General features: G+C 37.8%; 1 protein-coding gene and 1 long non-coding RNA gene across 2 annotated transcripts in view; both read left to right on the top strand.

Moving 5' to 3' along the window:
- The window catches only part of LOC137073399 (uncharacterized), a 30534-nt gene extending 25023 nt beyond the window's left edge, over positions 1–5511 (top strand). The window contains exon 3 of the long non-coding RNA XR_010904776.1: positions 4623–5511. This is a non-coding gene — a long non-coding RNA (uncharacterized lncRNA). The remainder of the gene's footprint in view (positions 1–4622) is intronic.
- Positions 5512–12974: 7463 nt separating this feature from the next.
- si:dkeyp-118a3.2 (nuclear autoantigenic sperm protein) overlaps positions 12975–19201 on the top strand; it is a 12726-nt gene continuing 6499 nt past the window's right edge. Inside the window, exons 1-2 of the mRNA XM_067442504.1 lie at positions 12975–13038; positions 14334–15308. Of these exons, the coding sequence (XP_067298605.1) occupies positions 12975–13038; positions 14334–15308 (1039 nt within the window). The remainder of the gene's footprint in view (positions 13039–14333; positions 15309–19201) is intronic.

Below are 19201 nucleotides of genomic sequence, written 5' to 3'. Positions count from 1 at the left end.
CTTGCTGTTGGTTAATGTTGTCCAGCCTGTTTAGAGTTAAGTCGGCTACTTCAGTTTGTCATGTTTTAGTTTTGTTCGTTTTGTATTTTGTTCAATAAACTGAACACAGGTTCTCAACCTGACATCATAATTTATTTCAAAATAAAAACAAAATTTTATTTTTTTTAAATGGTAGTAGTTATGTGAAACATGTAAGATATCAAACTGAAAAATACTGTATGTGTCGTGCCCTTGGTCTGCCAGGGGTCACACATCTCACAACTAGACCATACTACACCATTCTGCTTATGGAATGCTACAATGTCTTGTATCTATTCCTACCCCCAGGGAAAGGCACAGGGGTCCAGACCACATGACCTATGTTATTATAAAGGACAAAGCCAGTGTCCACATTTTACAGTAGTGCACAAGAACAGTTTACCCATCTGTCCCACAGATGACATTAGTTAGCCATTTCCTCCATTTCTAGATCCAACTGGGGCTTTTTTTTCAATCTGGCAATGGAAAATGAATGATTGAAACCCATATCAACTTTTCTTGAGGCAATCCACACGGACTGTAATGACATCACGCCAGAGGCCTGTCATTCAAGGCACTACTTCCCCCGCTGTTTGGCCAAGGAACCAGGTTCGGTTGTCATGTTGATGAAATTATGCGGCCACATTCAAATGGTGGAATGTAAACACCCTTTCTTTCATTTTGTACAATCTACAATATGATATGACCAGACCACAGCACTTAGGCAGACATTTGTTTGTGTAAATATTAAACTTACACTACCATAGTTAAAAGTAGTTTTTATGTTTTGAAAGAAGTCCCTTTTGCTCACCAAGGCTGCATTTATTTGATGAAAAATACAGTAATATTGTGAAATAATATTGCAATTTAAAAGAAGTTCTATATATAGGCCTATTTTAAAATGGGATTTATTCCTGTGATGCAAAAGCTGAATTTCCAGCCGCCATCATTCAGTTTTTATAGAACAAAACCATACTTTTCTATAGTAAAATGAAGAGTCAGATTGTGATCATTACAAAACAATTTAGTAAGTTGATTAAGCCATTTTCTTCACGGGAACAGTTGGTCCCCAAAATGTACTGTAGCTGATTTCAGGTTTACCGTAACTATCCTTGTGGGGGGACATTATGGACCCCCAAAAATATAGGCAAAATGTGACCTACACACAAAGAGCCGAGAGAACCTGCTGTTAGCCTACGCTTGGGACAATTATTCTTTCAAACGCTATAACCTTCAGTCAGTCGTTTACTTTAACATCCATCCATCTCACATACTCACGCACACTCAAATCCATTAAGACTCAGGAAGCTGGGATAGCTGGCGTTAAAGTTATGAGTCATTAAAGTAAATCTGAGACACATCAGACATCACTGGAAAATGTAATACCGTTATACACTCAAGTGCAGCACTGGTGTAGAAACACACACACACAGGTTTTTTTTTTTTTTTTGACTGGTAGGTAGATGCTCTTACACCCTGGAGGCAGCCTGACCCAATTCTGCCTCAGAGAAGATGCTGTAAGGAGTCTTTTCCCCTCTCTTTCCTCCTTTTTCTCTCTCCTTTCTGTTTCTCCCTCTCACTGCAAATTATGCATGCGATAGTGACAGTTTAAAACAATAATATTACGAATAAAGAAACAGAGGTGTTTGTGTGAGAAAGTGTGTAAATTATGGAGAGCGAAGGGGGAGGTGTGAGAAGGGACATGCTGATGTAAGGTTTTGGGTTTCACATCGATGAAATTAGGGGTTTCTATCAAGACGCATGCGCCCTCTGCTGACAAGACTCCTATATTGCACTCACTTTTCAGTTCCCACCCAGTTCTATCTCACCGTTCGTGTCTCTTTTTAATCCCCTCAGTCTTCCTTTGTTTAAAGAGGGTGTGCGTGTAGGAATGACGAAAGATGTCTACCTCTCTGACTCAGTCGGCTATGTCTGTTTCTACACTTGTCTTGTCTGTATTAAATAATGATCGCGAATACACCCTCGCCCTCCCACGGTAGAACTCACGCGCACAGGCGCACGCGCGCGCTCTCAGCGTGATTGTGGACCACCGAGAATGTTCAAGGGACGCAGATAATTTAGGAGTAACATCAAACACAGACGACCACCATCACACATTTATGAAATATTTATAAAGGCATCCCACTTACATAATCTACAATGCTTATATAATCGCTCCATTTAAGCACAGTACATTGTCTAATGATCTCTCGAAAAAGGGAGGAACCCTAGGCTGTGTCGGTTCCATTGATACATACGGCTGAGATAAATAAAATGACATCAGTCTGGTATCGAAACAGCAGACTCTGAACAGGGACCCATGGTTTTGAGCAAGCTGTCCCACATCGACTAGTGAGTAAACTGAGTCTGAGAAACAAAATAAATGATGTGCTATTATTTGGACTTTGCTGCAGGTGGGTCGGTTTTGCACTTTCATATTAGCAGATTCCATTACTTCACCTTTTGACCTCGGCAGCATTTATAAATAAACATATCAAAACAATATGAGTTTTTTAGACCCCCCCCCCCCCCCCCCCCCCAAATACATTTTTAGAACATATTTTCTTAAAATATAGTGCAAATAAGAAATATAGTATGTAAAAAATAAACATAAATATAAAAAAGGAAATTATAAAGGAATTATATATATATAAATATATAAGTTACAGCAGCAGTGCGTGTTAAGTGGCCCACACTAGCTACGTCAATCCATAATCCGTTTTTTGGACCAGAATCAAGTGAGAGTGGATTTCTATCTGTTTACTTTCAGTCTGAAGGTATAATTAAATGGTATTAAGTTAATGATATTCCATTTGGATGACATACTAATCAATACATTTAAGACCTTACAATCCATAATTACGTCAATAAATCACCATGGCAGAACACATCATACTTAAACTATAGAGATTAAATTTTAAAGGTGCCCTAGAATGAAAAATTGAATTAACCTTGCCATAGTGAAATAATAAGAGTTCAGTACATGGACATCACATATTGTGCATGAGTCTCAAACATCATTGCCTCCTCCTTCATATGTAAATCTAGTGCATGAAAAACAACACGGAAAAATAAGTGCTTCTCAACATAAGGCCAACCGTGACGCAAGCGCTGGGGATCATTTATATGCACGCCCCCAACATTTGCATCTGTCCAAAAGTGTGCATTGTCAGGCGGAAACTGATGAAGCCAAATCTTTAAGACTGCAGATAAATAAACGACACTTGAGGATAGCGAAAACTGCAGATCACAGACATAGGCTGTGTAGGGGACGTGAGGACTTCTCATATGTCAACAGTCATGGTTGAGGTTTTATAATCCGCTATCACAACAATTTAATTCAAAATCATTTGTTTGTTTGGCCCATTTAAAGCAAGCTTCACTCAGCATCTTAAACTGAAGAAAGAGGCAACTGTATTCCTGCAAGCAGTAAGTAGTGATTTATCCACTTATTGACTGTTTAAACAATTTCTGATTAAATTGAAAGTTTCTAGAGACCGCATTGTCTAGATAACGCAAGATGCAGTAACAACAGGAAACTCTAAGTACCATACAAAACTAAATAGTGTGTCTAATGGCAAAGGTTAATATTATTTTGTATTACAAAATACAAACGTAGATACGTTGCCTACAGATCATTCCTTCTAGCAAACGTCACCTTTTCCACCATATAAGTTAAAACGACAGTCCTTTGACTAGGCTATTAGTTTTGTAAAAATATACATTATATATTTATAATTTTGAGAACTGAAGTAGGCCTATGATGTTTTTGCATGCTTGTATTTCAGAGTAGGCTACATCATAGTCACTTGTTACTACGTTATAAAAACATGCAATATCATTGACGAAAAAAGACAAGTCTAAAATGTAGACTGAATGACACTTTAAGTAGAACATCTCAAATGGAGATTGATAAAATGCAGCTTACTTGTTTATTGATGTTTTCAGATCATCCGCTCACACGCGCGAGAGAAAGATTACCAGATTGGACATGTTTAGGTAAAACGCCAGATAGTATATGTGTTCTTTTCACAGAAAAGCTCTGTTTGGGGAATTGAAATGACTGAAATCTGGCAACCGCAAACACGAACACTCTCTCGCGCGCGGATCATCTGAAAACACAATTAAACAAGTAAGCTGCATTTCAGTAATCTCCATTTGAGATGTTCTTAAAGTGTCATTCAGTCAGTCTGTGTTCTGTCAGGACTCACGAGCCGCTTCGCTGAACAGCTGAACTTCTGTGTGCTGTGAGCTGCTTAAATAAGCCAATCAGAGCAGAGCTCAACATTAATATTCATGACCCTTCCAAATAAGGCAAAAACAGAGCATTACATCCTAGGGACAATTTATAGGGTTGCAAATGGACCTGTAAAATTGTACTTTTATATTCAACACTGGATGATTTTTGCCCTTAAATAAGCCCCATACCCTCACCTTTATGAGTCACCTTTTGGACAAGTGCCCTCACACATTAACTATACAGTTAGCATTAGTATACACATCTTTTTTTTACTGTTGAGGGGATGCATTATTTGAAGATTGTAATTTCTACGCAACTGTTGTCACTATATGGAACTGTACAAATAATGACTGTTTTCAAACAGGTTTCCCCCTTCCTTCAGTCAGACAAATGAAGAAATGTGTGTGTTGTAGTTACAGCATCTACCAGCAGGAGCTCACAGGGCCATGTTAACCATCCACACGTAAGCTGAGATAAGAGGAAGTAACATCAAACAAGTCTTTAAATAGGTACTGTTTCAATAGCATGCCTGTATACTCTAATTGGTTTAGATCATTGAAGTGAACAGGAAATGAGAGAAAGCTTTCAACAAAATATCCATGTCATTGTGTACAACTTTTTTAGACATACAAACATGCCAACAAACACACCGCAAAATCAGCTTGTCTGTCGAATGGTAATACTATGGTTACTGGCTCTCTCCTTTGATAAGTTTCCTAACGAAGGCTGCATAAATTAGAAGTTTCTCTCTGAATATTAATAACGCATATATCATTGGAGCTGTTGTTTCTGTTGCTTCCATGGAGCTGATTTACATATGAAAAATGGAAGCTTTCTGAAAACAGAATTTCTGAAGTTTTTGACCTAAAAAGATGTCCTAGATACCTCGAAATCCACATCAAACATGCTCCTCTCCCTCTCTTCCTCTCTCTCTGTTCCACACATACACACTCACATGCGGGGAACACAAGCTAAGCCACCATTTTTAGGTACCATGACATCATCTCTGTCAGATTTTCAAAATAATTAGTTGCTTTTTTCATGGCTGGCATATGCTATAGTGAATAATTTTTTTTAGCTGAAGCTGTCACAATGATTCAAATGAGAGACTTTGATCACACCCTGTACTCACTAACGATTGGGGTGTTTATATCAGCCGTGATGTTTTTAATGATCTGCTTTTGATATCATTTTTGCTGGTCTCTTTGAAAATGTCTGCAACTACATAATCTTACTAGAGCATACGCAAACCGTATTGTTCGCTGTCATCTCTGAACAGGGATTCTACTGTAAGAAGATATATGATGAATAAACTATTTTGATACCTGTCTGCAATTACAGTATTAGGGATGAGTGCAAGTAACTCTCACTTTTGGGCACAGAGTGTCTTGCATGCTGACATTAAGCCGTGAAGGCTAAAGGAGAGCCTGCATTTTGATCCAAATAAACTTTTAAAAGTAAGACAGCTGTCCAAAAATCCCATATGTTGTCATCATTAAAGGGACAGTCCACCATAAAATGAAGATTATGTGATTATTTATTTACCCTCACGTGTGAGTTTTTCTTTCTTCTGTGGAATATAATAAAATATATTTTGAAGAAACAGTTTTGGTTCCCATTGACTTCCACTGTATGGATAAAAAAATTGGAAGGCATATCTTCTCAAACATTCTTCAAAATATCTTCTATGTTTCAGAGAGAACAACAGTAAATGGGACTGACTTTTTAGACGGTCTGCTCTTGGTGTTAAAAAAATAAAAGGGTCAATGACATATAAGAAAAAAAAAAGTTTAAAGCGTTATTTCACCCAAAAATGAAAATTCTCTCTTTAATTACTTACCCTAATGTTGTTCGACACCCGTAAGACCTCGGTTCATCTTCGGAACACATGAAGATATTTTTGTTTAAATCCGATGGAAATCAGAAACAAAAATCAGAAAGGCCTTCATTGACACCAATGTCTTTTCCTCTCTCAAGACCAATAAAAGGCACTAAAGACGTCGTTACAAAGTCCATCTCACTACAGTGGTTCTACAATCATTTTATGAAGCAACGAGAATAGTTTTTGTGTGCAAAAAACGAACTAATGAATTATATAGGAATTCAAAACAAAGTTTTAACGTTATGAATCACATATTGATATCGATTTATTGATATATTGATTTTCATATCGCGTGTCAAAAGGCTTGTTCGAGATCCATCGTCGCTGCGCAGACCGATCGATGTATGGCATCAAAGTACTGCGAGAGAGATTCAAAAGCATCAGGAGTAGTTCATAGATGTAAACGTATACATCTATGGTGTAGTTTGCTCTACAATCGTTCTTGCTGTACTTTGATGTCATATGCTGATCAGTCTGCGCAGATCCAGTTGTATATTCCTGCACAACCGCAGGCTGCTGAAATCACGTGACATTGGCGATCCGAGTCATGAATCAATATGCTGATTCATAACCGTTCGAAACTTTATTTTGAATTCGACCCATCACTGTATAAGTCGTTATTTAGTTTGTTGCACACAACTATTCTCGTTGTTTCATAAAAATGATTGTAGAATCACTGTAGTGAGATGGACTTTGTAACGACTCTTTAGTGCCTTTTATGGTGTCTTGAGAGAGGAAATTACATTGGTGTCAATGAAGGTCTGAGCCATCGGATTTCAACAAAAATATCTTCAGTTGTGTTCCGAAGATGAACCGAGGTCTTACGGGTGTCGAACAACATTAGGGTAAGTAATTAATGAGAGAATTTTCATGTTTGGGTGAACTAACCCTTTAAAACTTGACAATGTGCCTAATTTTTTAGAAATGTACTTATGTTGCTATGGTTTTCAAAACCTTTTTATACACTTTTCATTAAAAGTCGAAATGTACTGACTCCAGAAATGTCACGTGTTGTAACCATGAATTAAAAAGTAATTATATATCACAACTTAATGTGTATACATAAAGTTTTTTTTAATACAGGTCATTATTAAATTCATAAATATCATTAAGCTTTTAAGGAGTTTTTTCATGGTTTTGTATGTTGGTTGCACCACAAGACTTTGATTTGGTGGACAAAATTTAACCTCAACATTACATTTGACAAATGAAGAACAAAAGCAATTTGTCAAAGCCAAACAATATTTGTAATATAATTGTACAATTCCGGGTTTATTACATAACTGGATTAGTTTAGATTAACAAGGTTTGCTTTTAAATAACATACAGTTTTAGCGACATTTAAAATTATAGAAACTTGAACAAATTAATATAAGACAAAAAATGAGTATCATGCCACTGTCCCGGAAGCATTCCCCGTGGTTTTTCTTAACAGTGATCTCTTATCTCAAATCACACTGTCCATGCATATGTGACAACATCTTGAAAAAGTAAGCATCACAAAATATTTCCTTTGAAACCCAAATAAAGGAATTGTTTATACTTGTGACTTTCAGGGCCTCAAGCAAGTGCGTGTGTGTGCGTGTGTGTAAGTTCAGCTCCCCCCTGCTGTAGGAGTGTGTTTGGGTCTTGCCTTGCATGGCTCAGTAATCCCAGTGCAGTCACAAGCTAACAGTGCCTCTCTCCTGCCGGGACTTAGCGCACACAATGTGAGCGGCATGTGACTGCATTAGCATAGCTCACTGTCAGACTACACTGGTCTAATCTCTGTACAGTCACGAACCACAGCCCCAACAAAGCCTGAGAGAATAATAAAGCGGGAGGAAATTCTTGAAAAAGCAGTGTCTGTCCACAGTGGTGGGTTTCAAACTGTTTTTGTTATTTAGGAAACAATGAAACACTATTTTAGCAACAATTCAAAATTCCCTTGTGCCTTTTATGACATCATCGATCTCACCCAGAGCCAGTGATTGGGGTCCCCTATTACCTCATTTCTTTTCACTTTGGGAATACATTGAAGTCTTCATAAAACTGTTTTATAAGATGGGTTTGTCATATGAGCAGATGATCGAGCATTATCAGACACAAAGCACAAAGTCTTATACAGTGTAAAAAGGGCAGGAACAAAACTTCTTACAAAAAGTAAAAGGTTTCAGGGCTAGGGCAATGTGCCAGAAACTATGACGGTCATGTGAACTAGTTATGATGTGAATTGCAAACTGAATGACTACTATCATGCCTGCTTTTGGGTCCCATTCAGAACAGTGAACTGACGGCAAGAGCATTCCAAGGATTCTTTGAATTGAAGGTGTAAAGCCTAGTCGACTGAACACGAGGCATTCAAGCTTGTTCGTTAGTGAACAGAAATTTCCGTTGCTGGACCTAATTAACAAAACTATTTTAACTGAATATCTGTCCATTTTATAACAAAATAGAGTCAAAATGATGGAAATTAGTCTTTACTTAGATCAGAGCCAAAGAACTGTGAATAAATAATACATTAAAAATAAGTGTAATGTAATCTTAAGAATTATATTTAACACAAATGGTTAAGTGTTCAAATAATGTTAATTTGCACACTTTCCAAAAATAAAATAATCAATATACCTTTTTAATCAATATAACTTTGTCATTATAAAAAATAGCTTTTTCATTCTAGCTTTTATGGCCATCAAATCTCACAAACACCTGAAATCATTGTTTTTCAACACAAAATATAAAACTGATATAGTCACAGCCCAAATTTTTGAGTAATTATGAACAAGCTGAGGAACTAAAGATTACGTTCCAAACTAAAGGCAAGTATGGTACCAAATAATACAATGGCAAGAATAAGCAAAAATAGGAAATTAATACATTGTGACCACCTATATGGACAATGATCTGAACTTCTGAACTTACACTCAGCTAAAGGATTATTAGGAACACCATACTAATACTGTGTTTGACCCCCTTTCGCCTTCAGAACTGCCTTAATTCTATGTGGCATTGATTCAACAAGGTGCTGAAAGCATTCTTTAGAAATGTTGGCCCATATTGATAGGATAACATCTTGGAGTTGATGGAGATTTGTGGGATGCACATACAGGGCACAAAGCTCCTGTTCCACCACATCCAAAGGATGCTCTATTGGGTTGAGATCTGGTGACTGTGGGGGCCATTTTAGTTGGTATGTTAGTTGGTATTTAGTTAGTATGTTCAAGAAACCAATTTGAAATGATACAAGCTTTGTGACATGGTGCATTATCCTGCTGGAAGTAGCCATCAGAGGATGGGTACATGTTGGTCATAAAGGGATGGACATGGTCAGAAACAATGCTCAGGTAGGCAGTGGCTTTTAAACGATGCCCAATTGGCACTAAGGGGCCTAAAGTGTGCCAAGAAAACATCCCCCACACCATTACACCACCACCAGAAGCCTGCACAGTGGTAACAAGACTCTACTATCTGAATGTCTCAACAGAAATCGAGATTCATCAGACCAGGCAACATTTTTCCAGTCTTCAACTGTCCAGTTTTGGTGAGCTTGTGCAAATTGTAGCCTCTTTTTACTATTTGTAGTGGAGATGAGTGGTACCCGGTGGGGTCTTCTACTGTTGTAGCCCATCCGCCTCAAGTTTGTGCTTCACAAATGCTTTGCTGCATACCTCTGTTGTATCGAGTGGTTATTTCAGTCAAAGTTGCTCTTCTATCAGCTTGAATCAGTCGGCTCATTTTCCTCTGACCTCTAGCATCAACAAGACATTTTCGCCCACAGGACTGCCGCATACTGGATGCTTTTCCCTTTTCACACCATTCTTTGTTAACCCTAGAAATGGTTGTGCATGAAACTCCCAGTAACTGAGCAGATTGTGAAATACTCAGACCAGCCCGTCTGGCACCAACAACCATGCCACACTCTAAAAAATGCTGGGTTAAAAACAACTCAAGTTGGGTTGAAAATGGACAAACCCAGAAATTGGGTTGTTTGAATGGGTCCATTTACTGCATTCAAACAACCCAATTTCTGGGTTTGTCCATTTTTAATGCAGTTGATTTTAACCCAGCATTTTTTAGAGTGATGCCACGCTCAAAATTGCTTAAATCACTTTTCTTTCCCATTCTGACATTCAGTTTGGAGTTCAGGAGATTGTCTTGACCATGACCACACCCATAAATGCATTGAAGCAACTGCCATGTGATTGGTTGATTAAATAATTGCATTAATGAGAAATTGAACAGGCGTTCCTATAATCCTTTAGTTGAGTGTATAATCATGGCATGGAAAATAAAACCTGTCGACCTCCCACCCTAGGGCTAAAAATTACTTGCACATTAGTATATAGTATATACGTATATAGAAAATACGGTTTTAAATGATTTTATGAATGAAGTTTACCACAATCAAAGTAAAACATTGCATTTCCAAACCAAAACTGTGGCACAAAAGGCTCTGATATACTGCCCTGACGAACTCACAGGTAGGCCTTAATTACTACACAAGTGAGACATGTCATCGTGGCTTGGTGCCGCCACTCCGAGGATTCCACACAGGATTCCGCAGAGCCATGCGACTTTTCCAGACATGAGCAAATCCTTGATGCACCCGACTTCATCTCAGAGGGAGATCAAGCATCCCAGTCCAGAGACCTCCGCTTCTATATTCAGCACACCTGGAGCCAGCTAGTTCCCTCATCCATCTCAAACACACTAAAAAACACGCCAGCTAATACACCCTACAAAAAGAAGAAGGCCACTTTGGACATCTGTGGTTTTTCCACCATGGGACTGTGTTCTCATAATGGATTGTTAGTGATGTTGCTTTTTCATCTTTGCCAGGCTCAAGGTATAGTAACTTTTTCTTCAATGACACTGAATTTGTGGTTGAAAGCTGATGTTAAGGAATCGGATTACAAAGTCTATATAAAGACTGGAAGAAGGCTATATATTCTTAGGGAATTACCCTCAGGGCAAAATAGCTTGATCCATGTTGAGTCAGCATTAGATGCCAGCATGTTTCACTGATTCATGGTCTGCATCTAAGGCTGAAATCAATTTCTGACGCGCAATCTGCATAATCAATTTTCCTGGTCATTCCAAAGGCACTTTTGCTGATGATTGGCTGAAAACCCACTTTTCAACATGTCAACTAGATCTGAAACCAATAACAACTTCAAATCAGTTCTCCAAGGCTGACTGTAACCACAACACTGGCAACCTCAGCTTGTGTTTGGCTGTAGTACAAGCAAACTAATATCTCTAGACTCCAAATCTGAGATCTCATTAGCTTCTTCATTCCAGGCTTATAAAAGAGATTCAATCGCTATTTCCCAGCACCGCAACACCTTCATGCAAATCATCTGTGAGATCTCACGCTCCATGGGAATTCACACAAATCTATTTCTATTTCCTTTGAAAATTGCTGTGAAAAACAAACACTAAATTAAAGTTGTCTTTGACAAAATAAGTTATACAGAAAGTAAATATATAAATGTATTCAGTCAATTTTGAGTTGAAAATGACATTATTTGAATTTCTTTGAAAATCAATTGATTGTTATTCCACTTCATTATATTTGTCTAATTAGAATTTAAAAAGCATTCTGATTTAAATACTGAATGGTGCACAACCCAGTGCCAGGAGGTCCACTGGAGTCCTGAGTTAAAAGCTGAAGCTTCTAACAAGCCAAATATCATAATTTTAAGATCCAATTAGGATGACAGTCAGACATAGCTTTACACTTTCTCCAAGGTAACAATTGCTTTCCCTTTTAATCTCACAGCTTCTTAAAATAGTTATTGTACATTGTGACTCAACATGCATTTTGAGCTCTGTACTTGAATACTCATAATAATCCATCAGAAGCTAAGCTACAGAACTTGTATACTGTATGTTGGAAACAGATAATATTATTTTTAAAAGTTTAAAAGTCTACCTACTGTTTAAATATTGAAACTTCTACTACTCTCTGGTGATGTATTCAAACATTCTCCAATTATTTATTCTGCTTAAACCCCACCCAATCGACCGCAAGCTCAAAATCCAATCAAAAGCTGATGGATAGAACCAAATCCCTGCCCTACACTTTTTTCTGATAATCCATTATACTCAAATGTGCTTAACAAAAAGGAAGAAAAGATTTGTCAGTGCTTATGTTTTATTGCAACTTTAAAGGATAGATAGATAGATAGATAGATAGATAGATAGATAGATAGATAGATAGATAGATAGATAGATAGATAGATAGATAGATAGATAGATAGATAGATAGATAGATAGATAGATAGATAGATAGATAGATAGATAGATAGATAGATAGATAGATAGATAGATAGATAGATAGATAGATAGATAGATAGGGATGTTTAAATGGATCCATTCACTGTGGGTTCAAACAATCCAATTTCTGGGTTTGTCCATTTTCAACCCAACTTGTGTTGTTTTTAACCCAGCATTTTTTAGAGTGTAGACGGAAGGACAGACGGACGGACGGATAGATTCCATTTTGAAATTTGTCCTTCCCTGCTGCTCATATACAGGTCCTTCTCAAAAAATTAGCATATGTGATAAAAGTTCATTTTTTTCCAAAATGTAATGATAAAAATTAAACTTTCATATATTTTAGATTCATTGCACATCAACTAAAATATTTCAGGTCTTTTATTGTTTTAATACCGATGATTTTGACATACAGCTCATGAAAACCCCACATTATCTCAAAAAATTTGCATATCATTAAAAGGTTCTCTAAACGAGCTATTAACCTAATCATCTGAATCAATTAACTCTAAACACCTGCAAAAGATTCCTGAGGCTTTTAAAAACTCCCAGCCTGGTTCATTACTCAAAACTATCATGGGTAAGACTGCCGACCTGACTGCAGTACAAAAGGCCATCATTGACACCCTCAAGCGAGAGGGTAAGACACAGAAAGACATTTCTGAATGAATAGGCTGTTCCCAGAGTGCTGTATCAAGGCACCTTAGGGGGAAGTCTGTGGGAAGGAAATAGTGAGGCAAAAAATGCTGCACAACGAGAAGAGATGACCGGACCCTGAGGAAGATTGTGGAGAAGGACCGATTCCAGACCTTGGGGGACCTGCGGAAGCAGTGGACTGAGTCTGGAGTAGAAACATCCAGAGCCACCGTGCACAGGCGTGTGCAGAAAATGGGCTACAGGTGCCGCATTCCCCAGGTCAAGCCACTTTTGGGCTACAGAGAAGCAGCACTGGACTGTTGCTCAGTGGTCCAAAGTACTTTTTTCGGATGAAAGCAAATTTTGCATGTCATTCGGAATCGGAAATCAAGGTGCCAGAGTCTGGAGGAAGACTGGGGAGAAGGAAATGCCAAAATGCCTGAAGTCCAGTGTCAAGTACCCACAGTCAGTGATGGTCTGGGGTGCCATGTCAGCTGCTGGTGTTGGTCCACTGTGTTTTATCAAGGGCAGGGTCAATGCAGCTAGCTATCAGGAGATTTTGGAGCACTTCATGCTTCCATCTGCTGAAAAGCTTTATGGAGATGAAGATTTCGTTTTTCAGCACGACCTGGCACCTGCTCACAGTGCCAAAACCACTGGTAAATGGTTTACTGACCATGGTATTACTGTGCTCAATTGGCCTGCCAACTCTCCTGAGCTGAACCCCATAGAGAATCTGTGGGATATTGTGAAGAGAAAGTTGAGAGACGCAAGACCCAACACTCTGGATGAACTTAAGGCCGCTATCAAAGCATCCTGGGCCTCCATAACACCTCAGCAGTGCCACAGGCTGATCGCCTCCATGTCACGCCGCATTGAAGCAGTCATTTCTGCAAAAGGATTAAAGACCAAGTATTAAGTGCATAACTGAACATAATTATTTGAAGGTCGACATTTTTTGTATTAAAAACACTTTTTTTTATTGGTCGGATGAAATATGCTATTTTTTTAAGATTTTGGGTTTTCATGAGCTGTATGCCAAAATCATCAGTATTAAATCAATAAAAGACCTGAAATATTTCAGATGGTGTGCAATGAATCTAAAATATATGAAAGTTTAATTTTTATCATTGCATTATGGAACTTTTATCACATATGCTAATTTTTTTAGAAGGACCTGTATATTCACACCCACAGAAAGAGTGATGAAATGTGAACCTGCTGCACATTAGCAGCTTGACATGTTGACCTGGTCAAATCTGCTCTATAGTCTCCAGTTCTTTTTGCTGCTTTGCACAGATGATGCTCTCCCGTCCCCTGACCCCGAGCCGGCCCCACCAAGCCTGGGTGATGTGATTGACGCAGTGAAGGCAGCTTTCGAGCATGCAGTACAGATCTCGACAACCGGTGGCGTTCGCGAAGCCTTGGAGCATGTTGTAGGGGAACTCACACCACAGAAGACTCCGACAGATCAGTCACCAGCAGTAGAGAATGTAGCAGATCATACAATAGAGGAAGCAGCTGAAGAGGAGGCGGTGGTGCTCAATGAAGGAGAACCAGATGTGCATATGTCAGAATCAAATGAACAAACATACGAGGAAACAGCTCAAAATATAGATATAGAGCCTGCGGAGGGGATTCAAGAAATGATAGCTCAGGAGGAGTCATCAATTTCAGAGCCAGAACAGAAATCAGTTATAAAAGCAGTGGGCCTTGAGGCGACAGATTCAATTCAGGAACCAGTCGAATCAGTTTTGCAAGACCCTGAGATTGTTGGAGTCGGTGAACCAATGACAGAGGAAAGCCAGTCAGAGGAATCACCAGTCCAGACATATACTGTCACACCAAATGGCAAGGGAGGAAAAGAGGTTGAAGAAGGTGCAGGAGGGGCAGGGCAGGGATTAATTGAGGACAAGGGGAAAATAGTGGAAGTAGAGGTGACAAATGGGGGTGGAGAAGTTAACGTAGAAATACCACAGGAGGAAGAATCTGTGGAAAGGCAAGAATGGGATATAGAATCAGAGCATAGTGACGAGGAATGGCAGGCAGTAACACCACAGATGGGTACAGATGGTGGTGTGGTTGATATGGATGAAGTAGAACAGGAAGAGGAAGATCAGGGAGCCGCAAAGACTGAAGAAAGCATGATTGATGTTGAAACAAGGAGAGAGGAGGTAGAGGCTGGATCTGAGGCACAACTTCAGAAGGTTTCAAGAGAGGAGGAATTTCTTCCAACCGACAAAACAGTACCAGAGAAAACTCAACAGGAACCAGGTAATTAAACAAGTGCATTTACCACCCAAGACAAAATTCAAACCAGAAAAGTGATACATTTCAACCCCAAACCATTAAATTACAAATTTCCCGGTAAGTTAGAGGCGTGACATTCTAGACCAGTTGTAGACCACAGCGGAGATGATTTTGTTAGTTATGGTTTCCCAATTGTGATAAGATTGTGATGCGGGGAGTTTTCCCCCCCAAACCTAATGCAATTAGACTTTCACTGTCTGATCTTTGCACTTACAATATACAGCAAAGGAAACCAAACCACCTAAGGGCATCCCTTCAGTTTATAACAGCGAAAAGACTCGTAACATGTATCTCTGGAGATGACTGGCTCCTGGGTGCACTCTGAGTCATCTATCCACCATTAATTACACAGTCACGCTGAAATACACTGAAATACACCGCTTAATCAGGCTGTGCACACTGGGGATTCAGATGGCATCGCTTTATTTTAGTTTTAGATTGAAGAGAGTGCAGTAGAATCTTCCTACAAAGATTTGAATATAATGCAATTGTCACAGGTGGCAGCTGTAATGAAGCTCACGACAAAGGAAATACTCAAACAGATCCTTTAATCTAAGAATCAACACAATGAACAGAAGAATAACTAGGAGGAAACGCAATTGCATACACCTAGATTATAAGCATTAAACAATACAAGGAACTAACTGAAATGGAGGGCTTGCATATACAGGGCAAAGACGCTAACGAGTCAATTAAAAAGGCAACAGGTGAATGGGATGAATCAATGAAACGCACAGGAAAACCAGGTCAAAGGAAAAAAGCAACTAAACACAATAATAAAAACCAAGACCAAACAGAACACAAATCTGACAGTAATACAGTAGAATAGTGTATTGAAAGCAGAACAGCATTGTTTTCTTAAACTTAAAAAGTGCACATTTGGGAGTATGGAGAGTAATAAAGCCCACACAAACACCTGCAAACACTAATATTATCTCCATCTACAAAAGTTGGCTGAAACAAACTAAAAATGCTAAGAGATAAAACTTCCCTTCGGTGTCATTTTATAGTAAGTAGTCTTATATATTCCTAGAATACATTTCAATATATGCTAAACAAAATGCAATGTAAGGAGGATGTACTGACATTATTTAAAACATAAAAGTATTTATGCATACACAGCTTTATTTTGGAATATATATTATATTATATTTATTATATTATATTATATTATATTATATTATATTATATTATATTATATTATATTATATTATATTATATTATATTATATTATATTATATTATATTATATTATATTATATTATATTATACTCCAACCTCAAATTAGGTAAATACATGTGATGGCATTACACTTCAAATTAATCTCACTGATTAAATACAACAAAATCAATCTGTTAATTCCATATTATATGAACCTAAAATAATTCAGAAACATCTCTAATGTTCTCTAAACCAAAAATTATTCAGACAACAGATATAATTTTTCACTATTGGGTGCAGGACACTATAGTTCATTTATGTGGAACTGGCAAAATTGAAATAGATTTGGGACCAAAATTATTCAGACACTTTGACCTCAATATGTTGTGTTTAAGTGGTTTTTTTTTTTTTTTTGTCTTTAACACCGCAGACTGAACAAAAGCAAGCTTTGTAATTGGTTGGGTATTATCTAATGGTGCTTTCCAGGCAGGTTTTTCAGCCCCTTAGTTACGACTTCAAACCATGACTCCTGACTTTGTAGCGTTCCAGGTAAAGTCATGCCAAACTGCCTGAGCGCAAGGAACTGCGGTAGCTAGATGTAAACAAAGCATGGTGGACCACAAGGGCTTATGCTGATTTACAATCATTTCTATCGCCAAAGGTGCTTACTCCTTGCTTATTTGGGGGGAAAAGAGGAGAAAAAAACGGTGCAGAAGGCAAGAGAAGCTTTAATACCTTTTATTTTACATTATTTGTATATTTTAGAATTATATTTGGTATTAATTCATTCTTACACTCAATGGACTGAAAACTAACGCTAGAAAATCTGTTGATAATGCATAACATTTGCAGATACATAACGTAAGAGCAATATCTTATTTTAATAAACGTTTTGGTTTTTAATGTTTGACTTCCATAAACACCGCATCCATATAGGGGCTCCCATTGTTGTTTCGCGGGCTATGTGACATCAGAACTCATAACTGGGAGTGCATTGATCTAGTGTGAGTTCACAGGTGGGAAGTCACAGGTTTGACGGCCATTCCAGTGCTCTTTCACGAGTAGAAGTTTGGATAAACACGCGGCAAGTGTGTACTTAAATATAAAAGCTGACAGCTGATTGGTTGATTGTAATCCACTTTCTATCAAAGTTACCTGACATTATCAAGATGAATTTGTTCTGACAGGTTTATCTGAGTTTTGTCATATTGTATTACCGTTTTCTAGCTATAGCGAATAAAGTGTTTTAATGTGAGAAACTGTTGAAGGTGTCTGAATGCATTTGGGTTTGACTATAATAGATGCTGACAATATGTTAACATATTCAGTCAATACAAATATACACAAGCGTAAGTGTGTTAGAACAACACTATATGAACAAATATCTTTGTGAGATCCTGTTGGATTTTAACGTCAGTCTAAACATCATACCAACCAGTGAGAGAGTGGTCTGTTTTGGTGTATGTCCAAAGCTCCCTAGTTGAAACCTAATTTATGATGAACCACTGTCCTATATGTTTTTGCTCTTGCTGCTCCTGTGACCTACATACAGAAACACATTCATCCTGCTGAAACTAAGAAACCCCTAAACCTTAATTCCCATTCAGCATGGACTTTACCCTCCAATCCTCCTAAGAGCACTACATGCTCCACTGAGTCAAATTGCCTCTGTCACAGTTGGTGGTATTCAGATAAATCAGATTTTCTTCATTTCTGTGCATGGGGTAAATATGTGTATAAAATGTGTATCTGTAATGATTGATTTAATAATTTGAGGAAGTTTTATGAGTAAGAATCTCAGCCTTGTATTCACTAAAAACTTAGTTGCCTACCAATATCTTTACATTTGAAACCAAACGTCTGGGAGATAAAATCCAATATTGACTTCCCCTCATGTACAATATATAGCTAATTGAAGTAATTTTATCTTCTGACAAACACACATTTCCTCCTTCTTTCAAAGGTTTATTGGTCCCTTAATATGCTAAACTACAGTGTTGCTGAAAGTTACTTTAAATGTAATCCATTACAAGTTTGTGTTACCCCCTAAAAAGTAACTTAATTGTGTTATGTAACTTGTTATGTAAAGTAATGCATTACATATTACTTTTGTGTTACTTTTTGTCACCTGGGATGGGCTTGCTTGTTTGTTTGTTTTTTAAAAACATTAAAAAAAACTAAAGTTTTATATTCGGCAAATGTAAAGCGAAATAAATGAGCCTCAGGCTGAAGGAAATGCAAATTCTTGCCTGTACAGCAGAGAGCACAGCTCAGACAAATCTTTTGGCTTTCCCATTCTTACTCTCCTGATTTCTCTTAACATGGGGACCGGAGAGATGGCAGTCAATGGGTAAAAAACTTGCATTATTTTATTTATTTTTAGATATTTTGTTAGGGGAATGTTTATTACAAAAAAAACAACCTTTGGTTACACTTATGTGTCATTGTTACAGTGTAATTATATATTTAAGTACTGAGTAATACTAATTAAACTACATGTACTTACTATAGGGTTAGGGTAGGATTAGGGTTTGGTTGAGAGTTAGTTGCATGTAATAATGCATAATTTACTGTTATTACTATGGTAAGTTCATGTAACATTTAACAAGAACACTGTAAAATGAAGTGTTACCATCGTTTATACGATAACGGCGTCTTGGGGAACTGAAAACTCAAGCTTTTGAAAACGATACCTTT

Source organism: Pseudorasbora parva, chromosome 4, assembly GCF_024679245.1.
Source record: "Pseudorasbora parva isolate DD20220531a chromosome 4, ASM2467924v1, whole genome shotgun sequence".
Lineage (NCBI taxonomy): Eukaryota > Metazoa > Chordata > Actinopteri > Cypriniformes > Gobionidae > Pseudorasbora > Pseudorasbora parva.
Note: the sequence above shows the minus strand (reverse complement) of the source record. Positions and strands in the feature narration are given on the sequence as shown.